The 15505-nt window shown below is 48.6% G+C and overlaps 1 protein-coding gene across 9 annotated transcripts in view; it reads right to left on the bottom strand.

Annotated features, from left to right (window-relative positions):
• MARK1 (microtubule affinity regulating kinase 1) overlaps window positions 1-15505 on the bottom strand; it is an 84962-nt gene that overhangs the window by 14217 nt on the left and 55240 nt on the right. For 4 of the 9 annotated variants that reach the window (XM_055144419.1, XM_055144420.1, XM_055144421.1 and 1 more), the window contains 5 exons: window positions 11798-11854; window positions 8669-8905; window positions 8460-8579; window positions 2032-2131; window positions 956-1068 (listed from right to left, as the gene is read on the bottom strand). In XM_055144419.1, coding sequence (XP_055000394.1) covers window positions 956-1068; window positions 2032-2131; window positions 8460-8579; window positions 8669-8905; window positions 11798-11854 — 627 coding nt within the window. Of the gene's footprint in view, window positions 1-955; window positions 1069-2031; window positions 2132-8459; window positions 8580-8668; window positions 8906-11796; window positions 11855-15505 lie in introns of those variants that run through there. The other 5 variants (XM_055144423.1, XM_055144425.1, XM_055144424.1 and 2 more) reach the window with 3 other exon arrangements.

Below are 15505 nucleotides of genomic sequence, written 5' to 3'. Positions count from 1 at the left end.
ACTTCCCACAGGTTTGTAAACACCATCCGCTCTCGTGGTTCCAAGGCAAGCCTGGGCTGTGGCCTGTTCTGGACGCCCAGAACCCTGCAGTGTAGGGCCCGAGGGTGCCGGGGGCCCCTCCAGAAGAGACTCCTGGAAAGAGACTCTTCCTTCTGGCCCCGGAACTTAGCTCAGTTCCTGTACAGAGCAGGCGTGGCGAGCTCAGCGGAACACTCCGCTTCCCCGGCTATTACTCTGTCATCAATTCCAGCCTGTTTATGAAACGCCTCCCACTGGCGTCTAATGTCCGTAGAGGAGCTCACTTGGGCCACCCTCTGAGGCGCTGGGGCTCTTCCTGGTTTGCTCAGGGGCTCAGATGAGCGGCCAGGGACGGAACCAGGCTGGGCTAAGGCGGCCACAGGTGAGGTAAGCACTGCCCCCCCCACCTCTCTTCCCAGCCCCGGGCCATTCTGGTCTCTCGCTCTACCTGTATCTTCATTGCTCCCACAGCTGTGCACAGGATCCAAAGTCCCATCACATTTGTACAGTTCTTTCTAGAATGTACCTTGTTATACGCCTCTCCTGGCCCTTCCCAGTTGGACGTGCCAAAGCCCCTGGAGAGGACCAGAGTTTCACCAAAACCTCCTTCCTTGGGTCCCCACACATGGGTCTCAGAGGCCACAGCTCTCCCTGCAGATGCTCCACTGTACCCGCCTATCAGTCACTACCTGAAACAGCCCCACCCCCGCACAGGCTGGGGCGCAGTGGGGGCATCCTCAGGTCAGCCTGGAAGGGCTGTCCCCGAGTCAAGGCCAGCGTCTCGCTACTCTGCCGAGTGGACGCTCTCTGGGGACTCAGAACTCAGCATCCTCTAGCAGGGAAGAATGTCGGGGTCCCCAAGACCTTCTCAGTGCCGCACAGGACACAGCTCAGCCACACAGCGACTCGTATCAACGAAAAAGGGTGAGAAACTCACTTCAGGTGGCTTTCTACCGAGAAGAATGTACGTAGCCATGACTTCATCATATTTCTGATTTATTAAGGCATCATTTATCTCATCTCGCGCAAAGCCCATGGTGACCATGATATCTAGAGAACAGAAAAAAAAATGCAAGGGTTCTGAAGATGGGATTCGCTGTAGGGAACAAACCCACAGTAGGGAGCAAACCTGCCAACAGCTACAGAAGCGAAACATCAGAAACAGAGTCAGGGTCAGAGAGACCCGCTCGGAGCTCTGTGCGGAAGCCAGCTGCATCCTGGGCCGCCTAATCCCGGCCCGGCCTGCTTCCCACGGCCGTCCACATCCCTCAGCTGGGCTCCTCACCCAGCTGCAGGCAGTGCTCTCTCCCCCCAGCACCCCCCTCCCCCACCCTCCATGCCGGAGCATGGCAGAAATGACACACTTCGAGGCCGGCGAGAGAAAGGGAGAGAACATACAGCCTGGAAGCAGACAGAGTGTGGCAGGGGCCTGGGGTAGGCAGGTGCGACGGGCAGGGACCAAGTGTCCGCCCAGCACCTGCATTTCTGAGGAGAGCATGGGAGACCTAGGCCAGGCTGATAAGGTAGTCGGATTCATAGGTATCATTTTATTTTTTATTTTATTTTTATTTTTAAATTATTTTTTGCTTTTTGGATCATACCCTGCGATGCACAGGGGTTACTCCTGGCTCTGCACTCAGGAAATTACTCCTGACGGTGCTCAGGGGACCATATGAGATGCTGGGAATCGAACCCGGGTCGGCTGCGTGCAAGGCAAATGCCCTACCCACTGTGCTATTGCTCCAGCCCCATAGGTATCATTTTAATTCAGTGAACATCATTCAGATTTTACAATGCTGCTGTCAGTGACTGAATTAGGTTACACTCCACGGGAAGAGTAAAGGATCTGAGTGGTGTGACGTTTAACGGATGCTACCGGGAAGGACGATAACGGAAGCATTTTTCAGATGCAAGTGGCTGCCTGTGTAGGAACTCCTTCCACAGGGGGAAGGAGCCTCGCTCGGAGCCTGGGACTCGCCAGCACACACACCCTTTCCCACCGCGACCACTCACCTATCCTCTTTGTGTCATTGAAATCTGGTTCAGGCTCGGAGTATGGCTTTAGTTCTTCTTCTTCATGACCAACATTCATCCACCGATCTTTCATTATTTGCTGGGAAAACAAAATGCTACCTTATGTTTGGCCAATCAGAACATTTGAACACTATTTTAGCTCTATTTTAAGAAATGTGAAGATCACTGGTCCGTTCAGCAGAGAGCAGGCAGCAGCTGCGGTCGGAAGGGTTGCTAAGGTAAAAACCGAAGAGCAAAGGAAAGAGAGAAGATGCCAGCAGGAGCAGCTCTGCAGGACGAGCTCACGTTTCACATCATTCTGACAGGCAGCCTGGACCACTATGGTTAAGGACTGGGGAAAAAACCAAAGAAGATATACAGTAAGGAAACAGAAGGGAGAAATTATATTCTTTTTTTTTCCTTTTTTTTCTCTCGAGAAATTATATTCTTAATAGATAAAAACCTGAGATATGCCAGTATTCTGATAAGCAGGAAAAATAAAATTCCATGTCTAACGAGGTGCTCACCACGGGGCATCCCAGGGCACTGGCCCTGCTACCCGGCACAGTGAGTGGGAACAGCATAGCACACACCAGACAACAGGCCACCATGGGCCAGACTGCAGGACAACGAAACCAAGTGTGGGACTAATGTCAGGGACTGAGATTTTATGGGAAATAAATAAGATATCCCCCTCGAAGGCTTAGCGAAACACCTTTAATAGAGCATGGAAGGCCATAGGTGAGGGGCTGGAGCGATGGCACAGCGGGTAGGGTGTTTGCCTTGCACGCGGCCGACCCGGCTTCAATTCCCAGCATCCCATCTGTTCCCCTGAGCACCGCCAGGGGTAATTCCTGAGTGCAGAGCCAGGAGTAACCCCTGAGTATCGCCGGGTGTGACCCAAAAAGCAAAAAAAAAAAAAAAAAAAAAAGGCCATAGGTGAGGCTCCAGGCAGGAGGTGGGGGAGGGGGGTGTTAGCAATTTCATACAACAACAGAGTCGGCAGGGTTCACGACAGAGTCTCTGAGACAAACTGCAACAACAGCAAGTCACACAGTGAAGACAGACTTGAGCTTCACCAACAATAACTCAGGACACTCGAGAAATACCACAGGGGAAAACACACAAAAACTTCTACTCTGTTAAAGCAGGGGAACGTAACACAGGAAATAATCTCACAGCAAACGTACACGGTTGGTACAGATATCTAAGGCTGATTAATCTGACTTGGGTTTTGTTTTTCGGTTTTGGGCCACACCCAGTGGTACTCAGGGCCTACTCCTGGTTCTGTGCTCAGGCATCACTCTTGGCAGGGCTGGAGAACCACACGTGGTGCTGGGGAGCCAACCGGGCTGGCTGTGTGCTGTGCTAAGCCATGGCCCCTAACCAGAGCTATTTAAGTAAGACACTAAGAGAATGGTTAAATTACAGATAAAGTCTAGTTACTGTGTTAATTACAAATGTTGATTACTGGGACAGAGCAATACCACAGCGGGTGGGGCGCTGTATATGGCCAACCCGGGTTCAATCCCTGCCACCCCCTCTGGTCCCCTGAGCCTGCCTGGAGTTGACTGCTGAGTGTAGAGCTATGAGTAAGCCCTGAGCACCGCCAGGTACGATCTCAAAACAAAAACAGAACAATCATTACCTATAATGAAATAAATATAAATTAAAGCAAATGCAATAAACCATATTGCCACCAAGGCATCCAGTACTAGAAAATACTCTTCAGTACTGAAGCCATCTGTGGAGTATTGGTACCTTCCAATGTCGTGGTCCATGCTCAGTTTTTTGGAAAGGATTTGGAATAACTAACATAGATACTTGGATCTAGCAATTATGTTTTAGAGAATTTATCTAAGCATATATTCCCCAGAGTGGGGAGAACATATATTACATTGCTTTTAGCACAAACAATAAAAACAACTCAAACATGCCACAGGCAGTGATGAGCTAATAAACTGTGATCTATATCCCCCAGGAGGCTCCCACGGCCAGGGGCCAGGCAGTGCTCACCCCCCAAGGTCTGAGCACAAGCAGACCCTTTCCAGTTAGAAGGAAATGAGCCACTGTAACGTGGAAACTCTGCTGCTGTATGAACACGTCTATGTTTACACAAGTGAGACTGGGGTAGGAAAATGGCTCTTCTTCGTGTATGTGTGTGCGCCTGTGTGTGTGTGTATTTGCTACCACGTAAACAAAAATGTTGCACAAAAAATTGAAACGGACAGGTAGGAGACGGGGAAGGTACTTGTGTTGTACTCACATGATCCCCTGAGTCCCATTAGGAGTGATTCCTGAGCACAGAGACAGTAATGAGACCGAGCAGCCCTGGGCATAGTCCTAAGGTAAAATAAAACACCACCACCCAAAAAATATAAAGTCTAGTAATTCTCTCTGTCACTGTCATTTCACTAAAGATTTTCTTCAGGTTTGGTATAACACATCTTTTTTTTTTTTTTTAAAGAGTCAGGTTTCTCTGGAAAGTCATTTCTGGAAATTGTGATGCAGATAAGGCTTTAATAGTGATACCTGTACTATTCGGATGAGCCTCATGCATGAAGGAACCAGCAGAGGAACTCAGGTGTGCAGGACCCGGGCCCTAGATCTCCAAGGCTGCTCAAATCCGGACTGGGCCTCTTCCACCCAGATCCCCCATTTTCCAGTAGCTAGGCAGTCACACCCAGAAATGGCCCTGGCACCGTGTAATCCCATCAATGGCCAACATCCAGAGACTATAAAACTAAGCTCCTGGAAGCCTAGACATCATAAAGCCTAGCTCTCCCTCTTGGAGAACCTGGCAAGCTACTGAGAGTTTACCGCCCACACAGGAGAGCCTGTCAAGCTCCCTGTGGCATATTCATATGCCAAATACAGTAACAATGATGGTTCTCATTCCCCTGACCCTGAATGCAGCACCATTGGGAAGGATGAGCAGAGAGGCTGCTAAAATCTCAGGGCTAGGATGAATGGAGACTTTATTGGGTCCACTGAAGCAAATCATTGATCAACGGGATGATAGTATATACATACCTCTCAGAGAGCCCGGCAAGCTACCAAGAGTATCCTGCCCGCATGGGCAGAGCCTGATAGACTACCCATGGCGTATTTGATATGCCAAAAACAGTAATGATAGGTCTCATTTCCCTGACCCTGAAAGAGCTTCCAATCACTGGGAAAGACGAGTAAGGAGAGGCTACTAAAATCTCAGGGCTGAGAGGAATAGAGACGTTACTGGTATCTGCTCGAGTAAATCGACGAACAACAGGATGACAGCGATACAGTGATATCATACTATTATGATATTTCCAATCTAGATTCAGGGTTTCATGGCTAAAAAACTTAGTTTTAATAAGCTCAAGTACAGATAGCTAAGCCTCTGTGATCAAATCTGTTAACAGTAAAAGTTTGACTTTTAAATTCATTTCAGTTTTAATACTTTAATCCTTTGCATTTTAATACCAAGGACAAAAGAATTAAATATTTGACTACTGTACATTAAATCATCTTTAGGACACTGTATCTCACCAATTGTGAAAAGACGAACTTGTAATGCTTCCCCACAATTTTCATTTGTTTTTGGGCCACACCCAATAGTGCTCAGGGCTTATTCCTGGCTCAGTGCTCAGAGAGCACTCCTGGAGACCAGCTGGGGTACCAGGGATTGAACCCAGGTCAGCCATGTGCAAGGCAAATGTCCTCCCCATGGTGCTATTGCTCTGGCAACCCATAAATAAATTTTCCATTTTACTTGTCTTATTACTTTAGAAGGTGCCTTAGGTCTGGACATTTGATGAAGTAACATTTAGGTAAACCAGGTTGTGGTGATAAAAGTAGATCACATAGGTAAAAGAGATTTATGCTGCCATAAAATTTCAGTGTCACGGGCATCAATCATTTAGTTTTTTATTAATCAAGGACCCCTCTGTCACCACTAACCCCTACAGTGCTTGAGCCCAGAAATAGAAGCCTGAGGTTCATGTCTCAGCTGGGCAGGACCGGACCCCTGTAATGCCAAGAACTGAACCTGTAGCCTTCAGAGTATAAGGCAGGTACTCCCCCAATTCTGGGCCATGGCCCCAGCACCAACAACTTAATAACTGAATTAATTCACACAATTTGGTATGGAGTGGTTGGAAGTCTGCTTAAAGAAGCAGAAAAGCATTATGGGCCTGAGCTGTCCTGCTTTCTCCACTTAATTCCTCTCAACATACTCTTTAGAACCCCCATGAAACAAAACAACAAAACTCGTAGGAGTTGAATCACACTTCAATGACTCAGCGGGACGGCTTGGAGTGATAGCACAGTGGGTAGGGTGTTGCCTTCTAAGCAGGTGACTCGGGTTTGATCCCCAGCATCCCATATGAGCACTACTGGGAGTAATTCCTCAGCAGAGAGCCAGGAGTAACCCCTGAGCACTGCTGTGCGGCCCAAAACCCAAAGGGAAAAACAAGGATTCAGCGGGAAGAAATAAAAAATCTGACAACTGAGTCACTGATAGAAATCACTTAAAACTGTTTGCCAGAGGAAGTGACCACCACCTCAACTTCCATCATAACATAACGTGAATGTGGAGCAGAAGTACAAAGACCAGATCATCCCAGGGTCCATGCACAGGGACAAGCACTGCACAGACGCTCACTGCACAGATGCTCACTGCAGAGGGACACGCACTGCAGAGGGACACCCACTGCACAGGGACACCCACTGCACACTCACTGCACAGGGACACCCACTGCACAGGGACACCCACTGCACAGGGACACCCACTGCACAGGGAAATGCATTACACACTCACTGCACACTGCACAGGGACACCCACTGCACAGACGCTCACTGCACAGGGACACTCACTGCACAGGGACAGGCATTGCACAGGGACACTCACTGCACAGGGACAGGCATTGCACAGGTACACCCACTGCACAGCCGTTCACTGCACAGGGACACCCACTGCACAGACGCTCACTGCACAGGGACGCTCACTGCACAGGGACACCCACTGCATAGACACTCACTGCACAGGGACACCCACTGCACAGGGACACTCACTGCACAGGGACACCCACTGCACAGGGACACTCACTGCACAGCCGCTCACTGCACAGAGATATCCACTACACAGACATTCACTGCACAGGAACACTCACTGCACAGGACAATCACTGCACAAGGACACCCACTACACAGACATTGCACAGGCACACTTACTGCATTGGGACACTCACTACACAGGGACGTTCACTGCACAGAAGACACTGCACAGGATGCTTACTGCATAGACACTCACTAACAGGGACACTCACTGCGTGGGGCTTTACAGAACAGGGAAATTCACTTCACAGAGACACGCCAGGCAGCCACAGTACCTCACGGTGGAAGAACCACCAAGACAGGACCGGCACTGACACTGCTGCCTTGTGAAAGCATCAATCCTGTTTTGGGAGGAGGAAGAGTAAGGGGTGGAGATTTGTGCTTCCTCCTGGCTCTGTGCTCAGTGTCCACTCCTGGCAGGGCTTGGAAGGCCCCTGGGGCAGCCAGAATCAAGCCTGGGTCTAGCAAGCACCTTGCCCACTGTCCTATCACTACAGCCCTAAAGCATCTTTCTACAGAGCTAGGTAGCCACGGAAGGAACACCCCAGCCCGAGAGTCACGGGGAAAAAAGACAAACTGGCAAGTGGCAGCACGTTCAGGAACAAAGCACCTGCGTCCCACCTACTCAGAAATGTCCCCACACGAAAAGTCACGCAGCAATCACAAATCAGCTTTCATTGACTTATTTTATGAGTGTTCCATTTGTTTATTCTTTAAGTTCTGTTGGAGCAAGCAATATAAGTAGATCTGTTGAGAGGGTTGAGAGGGAAAATGGGAACACTGGTGGAGGCAAGTTCACCCTGGTGGTGTTGGAACGCTAACTGACTGGAACTGTTTTATGAACAACTTCACAAATCATGATGTTTTAATAAAATGTTTAAAAAAAAATCCCCACATTTTCTGCACAGAGACGGAGACGTTCCCACTGAATCCCTCAACCAGGAGAGTTGAGCGGCATGTTGGGACGCAGCCAGTGCGCACGACCTGACTGCATTCCCACTCTCCCTCTGTCCTAGAACTGCCTGTACTTACGACGCGATACACTTCCGCCTGGGATGCCGCAGGTTCTGGGATGCTTCCTTCTCCAACAGAGAACAGTCAGGTCCCTGTTTTGTTGGGGGCCTCCCCCAGTGGACCGAGTATGTGCCCAGGCAGTGTGCCCGGAGGTCACTTTGGGTGGTGGGCAGGGCTGGGGGAGGCGAACGCGGCTTCACTGGAGAAAACCTTCTTGCTGCCGTCCTCGGCCAAGGGGGCAACTCTCCCTCGAGTTAAGAGAATGAGCCACTCAGGAGCAGACTCTTCCCGGGCCGGCGCCGGCACCCCACTCGACTTACTTCCAGGCTGCCTCTCTTCACCGGGTTCAGCACGAGGAGCTTCTTGAGCAGGTTCTCGCAGTCGGTGGACATGTAGAAGGGAATCCGGTACTTCCCACGCAGGACCCGCTCCCGCAGCTCCTTGGGGAGACAAGAGACAGCAGGTGAGGGTGGCCGAGGCGGGGGTGGGCGCCGGCTGAGACCCCGGCAGGAGGCGGGGCAGCTGCTACCTTCAGGTTCTGGCCGTCGAAGGGCAGAGAGCCGCTGACCAGCGTGTAGAGAATGACGCCCAGACTCCACACGTCCACCTCGGGCCCGTCGTACTTCTTGCCTTGGAAAAGTTCAGGTGCGGCGTAGGGCGGGCTCCCGCAAAATGTGTCCAATTTGTTCCCAACTGTGAATTCATTGCTAAAACCAAAGTCAGCAATTTTAATATTCATATCAGCATCAAGGAGAAGGTTTTCAGCCTGAGAGGAAAATAATAGAAAGGACAATGTGAAAAGCCCACGTAACAGAGAACACACGCTTATCACTGTCCCAGACCCCACGCACACATTTTCCTGCCTCTCTCATTTTAAAAACGGAACATCTGGGGCCAGAGCAACAGAACAGGGGGCAAAGGGCTAAGCCCACCCAGGGTCGATCGGTTCGATTATCAGCACCCCATACAGTCCCCCCAGCACTAGCAGAAACGATCCCTGAGCACAGAGCCCAGAGTCAGCCTGAGCACCGCCAGTGTGCCCGCACCTCCCCAAATTGGAATAAAAAACAAAACCGAAGAAATAAAACCAGAATGTCACATTAGATGTCCAGTGTGGGCGCATATGCTGCCTGAGCCCATGTGCTGCTTGTGCCCACGTGGAGGAGCACATGTGTTGCCCGAGCACATGTGTCGCCCGCATCTCTTCACTTGAGACGTGTACTTTCATGCTTTCATACTTTTGTGTCTAAGGCTCAGTTATGTGTAGGGGCTTCCTCCACCCTTGGAGAAGCCCGTGTTCTCCCTTGAGCACGTTATTCTTACTCTTCTCTCTCTCCCACTTATTCCTTCCTCCGAATAAAATCTATTTACTTAAAAAAAAAAAAAAAGAAGTCCAGTGTGGCACCAAATTGCCTAAGAGCTCTATAAAACGGGACAGATAAAAATTCCATGCAAGGAAAGTTCTCACATACATGCAGACGGGAGAGTGATAAAGCAAAGTTATTTGAAAGCCCTTTTTTCTTCCTCTTGGTAAGAAATACCATGGGACCACAGCCCGCTCTCCTACCGCACTGAACCCCAGTCTCAGGAGCCTGTGTGCACCTGACACCCGCAGACACAGAACGGAGCCTACGTAGTGACCCCAAGGCACCGGCTCGCACCGAGTACCACTGGCTGATACAAGGTTCCAGGGTTGAATAAAAGTCACTGCCTGTCAGGGGACTTCTGTGACTACTGAACTCAAGCCTCTGTCCTGCTTTATAGAAGCTTCCCAATAAAGGCCTGTTCTTCCAGTGAAACAAAACACTCCTGCGGCGAGATCTGGGCCACTCTGCGCTTCCCCGCGCTGTTCTAACACGCACCTTCTTCTGAGGTACTTGAGGGTGGAAAGCGGCCTTTCCCGCATACACCCCCCGCTCCGTGCTTCCAGACACTGCTTTTCCCAGACCGTAAATCAGAATCAGGCCAGGAAAAACCTGTGAGGCACCCAAGAGAGGCTTTGCCTCTGGCATCATTTGTCTTTCCTGTTCTGCTGGGCTCACCAATCAGGCTGCTCTGCAGATGTTCTACCAGGCCACATAAAGGAGCACAGTACAAGAACCTCTGACCGCCGGTGTCCCGGGGAGATGCTGGGCTCCCCAGAGACAGCAATCTCCGCCCCCACACACCCTCTTCCTCTCTTCTCCTCACTCCTTCACTGTTTTAGCTTGGGAAAAGAAAACTGTTCATGCTAAAGCCTATGCCATGATGATCTGGGGACACACACCCTGGAAAATGATGGGAAAGGAGATTAGCCTGCCACTGTCTTCTGGCGACCATCTAGGCAGGTGTGTAGGAGCCCGGCATCTACTCTCGGAGGGAATTCCCAGTACTTGACATGGTGTTATTCACTTCATGAGTGCAATACCAAAACCCAGGCAACAAAGCCAAAACAAACAAGGAAAACTTCAACTAAATAGCTTCTGCATGGCCAAGGAAACCATCACATAATGCAACAGAAACCTACCCAACCAGAGAAAATATTTCCATGACTATATATATCTTATAAAGGGTGAGTAATCTCCAAAATAGTGAAGGAACTCATATAACCTCATACAAAAACAAACAAAACAACAGCCCAGTTGAAAAGTGATCAAAGCACAGGCATATTTTATAAAGAAAGCAAGACAGATGGCCAGCAGGGGCCGGGACAAAACCTCGCTCCTGGTCACCTGGGTGATGTGAATCCAAGCCTCCCGGAGCTCTCACTCCCACCCATCAGCCCCCCCATCGCTTTGAATGGCATCATCAAAAATATAAAAAGAACTGCTAGAGGAGAGGGACCCCTTGGACAGGTTGTTGGGAATGCAAACTGGGATAGAGAGTATGGAAGACAGTATGGAAGTTCCTGAAAACAAAACAAAAAACAACTGAAGCTAGACCTAATGGATGATCCAGAAACTATTTCTGGGTATAGATGCAGAGGAATCCCTAGGAGAGGTGTTTATTGTCTATGTGATTGCCACAAATGTTTTCTTGTCCTACTGTATGCTCCCAATGTATAACTCCCAGTGACTTGGTCTTTATGAAAACACTGACATGCTTCCATTAGTTTTTATTATGTGAACGTAAAGAATAAGCACTGCTCTTCCTCAGATAGACAGTGATTTGTTCTCTGATCTTGCTTTTGCCTGAAAAGGACATCTCAGGGATTTAGTTTGGGTCAAATGCTTTACATCTGTCTATTAAAACAAGGCTCTTAACAAAAGTGAACTGAACCATCTCATCTCTAACACAACCTCTCATTCATATTTTCTTAGCACTGTTGTCCCATTGTTCATCGATTTGCTTGAGCGGGCACCAGTAACGGTCTCCATTGTGAGACTTGTCATTGCTGTTTTTGGCATATTGAATATGCCATGAGGAGCTTGCCAGGCTATGCTGTGCGAGAGGGATGTTCTCAATAGCTTGCCGGGCTCTCTAAAGGGATGGAGGAATTGAACCCAGGTTGGCCGCATGCAAGGCAAATGCCCAATTCTTTCTACAAAGTTATGAGAATGAAATAAACACTAATTTTCTTGCGGAGTGCCTAGCACAATTAGGCAACCATAAAGTCAGCTCCATACTGTCAGATATCTCTAACTCATCAAGAATGTCTTGTCTAAAACCAGAGGCTTACCTTAAGATCACGATGAACAATGCACTTTTGATGACAATACTGCACAGCAGACACGATCTGAAATAAATGTTGGAATAGAAGATTCCAAATTAATTTACAGTAAAACATGATAACTTCTCCCAATTATCACCTCTATCAGATAAACTACTAACTTGCCTTCCAAAAGTGTACTTAGTCACTTCAGAAAATCAGGTATTAAAGCAAAGCAACTTTTAAACTCTCAAAGAAGTGATGCAATTTTTACTCTCAAGTGTGGGAAAACTGTATGTATTCTCTTGAAAAAAAAAAAGCAAAGTATTTCTTTATCAGGATCCATGAAGATTTTTATGGGTAATTTATATAATCAAATAGGTATAAATTTGGAGTAAAGTCAAATGATTTATTCCAGTGTTGGGGTGAAAGTTTTGGCACACACAAATTAGTATTCCAAGAGGGCTGGTCCAAGCTTGAAAAGCATGTCTATTTTAGGGGTACTATCAAGTGTGTTTAAGGCAAGATTCTTCAGTGAGGCCAATCCACTAAGAACTTATCAAGTGAGGTATTTACAACATCTTAGGTTTTTTTGTTCACATGCAAAGAGGCAAATCTTTGAGCCTTAAAGAATAAACCCAGTTATGAAAAGAGGGAAAATAAAATTTTAGCTTGAACCTTTTTCTAATCCATTGGGGCAAAATATTCACTCCATATGAAGACTGAACATTTGTATGTGTTCATAGCTTTGTGGGTGAACCAGGAAGAGTCCAGCAGTTCAAGAAATAAGTTAGAAACAATTCTGTGATCATTTATCTCTTACACAAAGTACAGAAGGGGAAGAATCTGGTGGCAATTAAGTTCGAGCTACTTCGTAGACAGAGTCCAATCTGCTGGACAGGAGGGAGTCCCCTATGAGCATGACAGAACACCCAGATCTGTGACCCGACATCAGTCAGACTGATTGCTGAATGCCGGCCAGGCATGCACGACTAGCAGTGGAAACGAAGGCTTTTAAAAGTGCCAAGGTGACATGATGGATGACCATGCTAACAGAGAAAAATGGTGGTTCCAAAAAAAAAAAAAAAAAAGAGAGAGAACAAAGTAGTAGATGGCAAAACTGAGAGCGGAGTCCTACAGAATTACCCTGTGACTACTGAAACGGCTCAAAGACAGAGCAAAGCATGAGTAGAAAACAAAATGGACACACAATGAGCTGGATGGAATTCCTTTTCCATTTATTTGGATTCCACAGTCAGTTTATTGAGTACCTGTTATGTGCGAAAGCAGAGCATATGCTAGCTGCCAGGGTGGGGAAGCAAAGTTGCACACCAGGCAAACCTTGGGACTGCCAGGAGAAAACCCAGGCAGGGATCCCAGAGGAGGGGGTACAGAGACGAAAGAATCTCTATTCAGAGATGCTTCCTGGGGCAGGTGGTGTCTGGTCCCTGCCATCCTGAGCAGAGGGCAGTGTTTGGAAATGTGGGGTGTGGTAGTGTGTGGGGAGTTTGGGCTGGGTGAGGCCACGCCACGCTCTTGAGATGTTAGTGGGGAAAGCACAGCACAGGGGTTGAGGGACAGTACAGTCTTGAGGGACAGTAGCGGTCTCTGGATTCCAAACCCAACACGGGCGGCGTGTGGCAACACACGGTGTCTTTGAGTGGAGTGTGAAAGATGGGGATCACATGGGCATCCGAGTCCTCCAAATGCAGCTGACTCGTCCAGTCAGATATTCGCTGGATTCGTCGTAAAGAATAAGCTTCAAAATGCAACTCATCGACTTCCCACACGACCATGCCATTACCCAGGGGACAGACACACTTCTGGGCAGGCTGGGATACGTCTCAGAGTCCTGCTGGGCGGGCGTGGGAAGGCCCAGCGCGTGGGGCCTGTCATGGACGGCAGAAATGTGCTGCGAGGGCTGGTTCTCGAGGTCTTCTCCCCAGGTCATCTTTCCATGACAGCAAAGAAGGTGTGTCACAGACACCGGTTTGGTCACCAACCGCGAACTTCACACTGGACAGAGTGGTCTCTACGCAAACAGTCCCACCGCACTGCTGAAGTGGAACTCCTGAGCCACAGGAACGGGCAGGTTCCCAGACAGGGCAGCTGTGGGGCCAGCTTCCATCTCCCCATCTGGCCGTGGTCCCCAGCCTGCAACAGGCCCACGTGTGTTTGACGAGGCACGATTTCCGCTGGCGTCTGACCAAGCATCTCCATCCACAGCCCTAGCGTTCGCACTCTTCTGGGGCCACACACTCCCCTCGAAACATCTGGGATCCTGTGACCGGGATGCAGGCACCTTGCAGTGCTCCTGCTCTGGACCTTTAAAAGCACCGTCACAGGCTCGGCCTGTATGGCCCTAAGGGCAGGCTGGCTGCGCTCCCCCAGACAGGGGCAGCAGCCGGGGCTGTCTGGAGTGGATCAGGAATTCCCCCGCCTTAAGCAATCAACAGTGGGAGAGGGGAATCTATGTCAGGATTTTCCCGCAGGTTCTCAAATATTAAGGTAAGAAGCAGCACTGTCTGATCACCAGCTGCAAAAGTGACCTCACACTGGTCAGTGGACCCCGCTGGGGAAAGGCACAGCTAAGGCCTTGGACGGCATATCCTGGCTACAGAGTCTCTGCCATCCCTAGTCATATTTTGAAAAGGAGTATCATTAAGTATATAGAAATATGTAATTTTTTCAAATCATTAAAATTATAAAGAAAAATAAGCTTCTTAAAAATAAATTTAAAAATACCCTGCCAAATAACTACAAAATTTTGTTCATGTATGTATGGAGTGTCCCTGTTTTTTAAAAATGGGAGTTAGTGTTTAAATTCTGGGGAAACACATATACATAGTAAATACCTTGAATATCTGTAATAAGGGAAAAATTATAAAGAAAATATTTCCCGGGGCTATAGCGATAGCACAGTAGGTAGGGCATTTGCCTTGCATGCGATCGACCCAGGTTCGATTCCTAGCATCCCACAGGGTCCCCCGAGCACGCCAGGAGTAATCCCTGAGTGCATGAGCCAGGAGTAACCCCTGAGCATTGCCAGGTGTGACCCCCCCCTAAAAAAAGAAAAAAATTCCCACTATTTAAATTTCTCCACCAAATAGAACTTAATGTGTATGTTTTGGAAACTGCAATGCTCCCCTTGGACTAGAGCGATAGCACAGTGGGTAGGATGTTTGCATTGCACATGGCCGACCTGGGTTCAATTCTTTGTCCCTCTCAGAGATCCCAGCAAGCTACTGAGAGTATCCCACTCACATGGCAGAGCCTGGCAAGCTCCCCGTGGCATATCTGATATGCCAAAAACAGTAATAAGTCTCACAATGGAGACGTTATTGGTACCCGCTTGAGCAAATCAACGAACAACGGGATGACAGTGCTACAGTGCTACATTTTAAATTTTAATAGCACTCATTTAACACAGCCTCCATAACATGAGGCAAAAGACTGTATTTCAAAATAACCCAGGCTTCACTTCTTTACTTTTTACAAAAGGTAGTAAGGCCAAAAATTGTGAGGGCCTGTGTTTGATCTCTCTCTCTCTCTCTCTCTCCCTCTCTCATTCACACACACACACACACACACACACACACACACACACACACACACGAGCGCGCTCGCGCGTGCGTGCATGTGCATGGGCCACGCAGCAATTATTGGCTCTTTATGAACACGTCTATCTCCCAGCCTCTGAGCCTACCCCCACCCACCAGGAAAGATGAGCAAACTTTT

This window comes from Sorex araneus, chromosome 7, assembly GCF_027595985.1.
Source record: "Sorex araneus isolate mSorAra2 chromosome 7, mSorAra2.pri, whole genome shotgun sequence".
In the NCBI taxonomy this organism is placed as follows: domain Eukaryota; kingdom Metazoa; phylum Chordata; class Mammalia; order Eulipotyphla; family Soricidae; genus Sorex; species Sorex araneus.
This window is presented reverse-complemented; position numbering and strand designations above follow the sequence as displayed.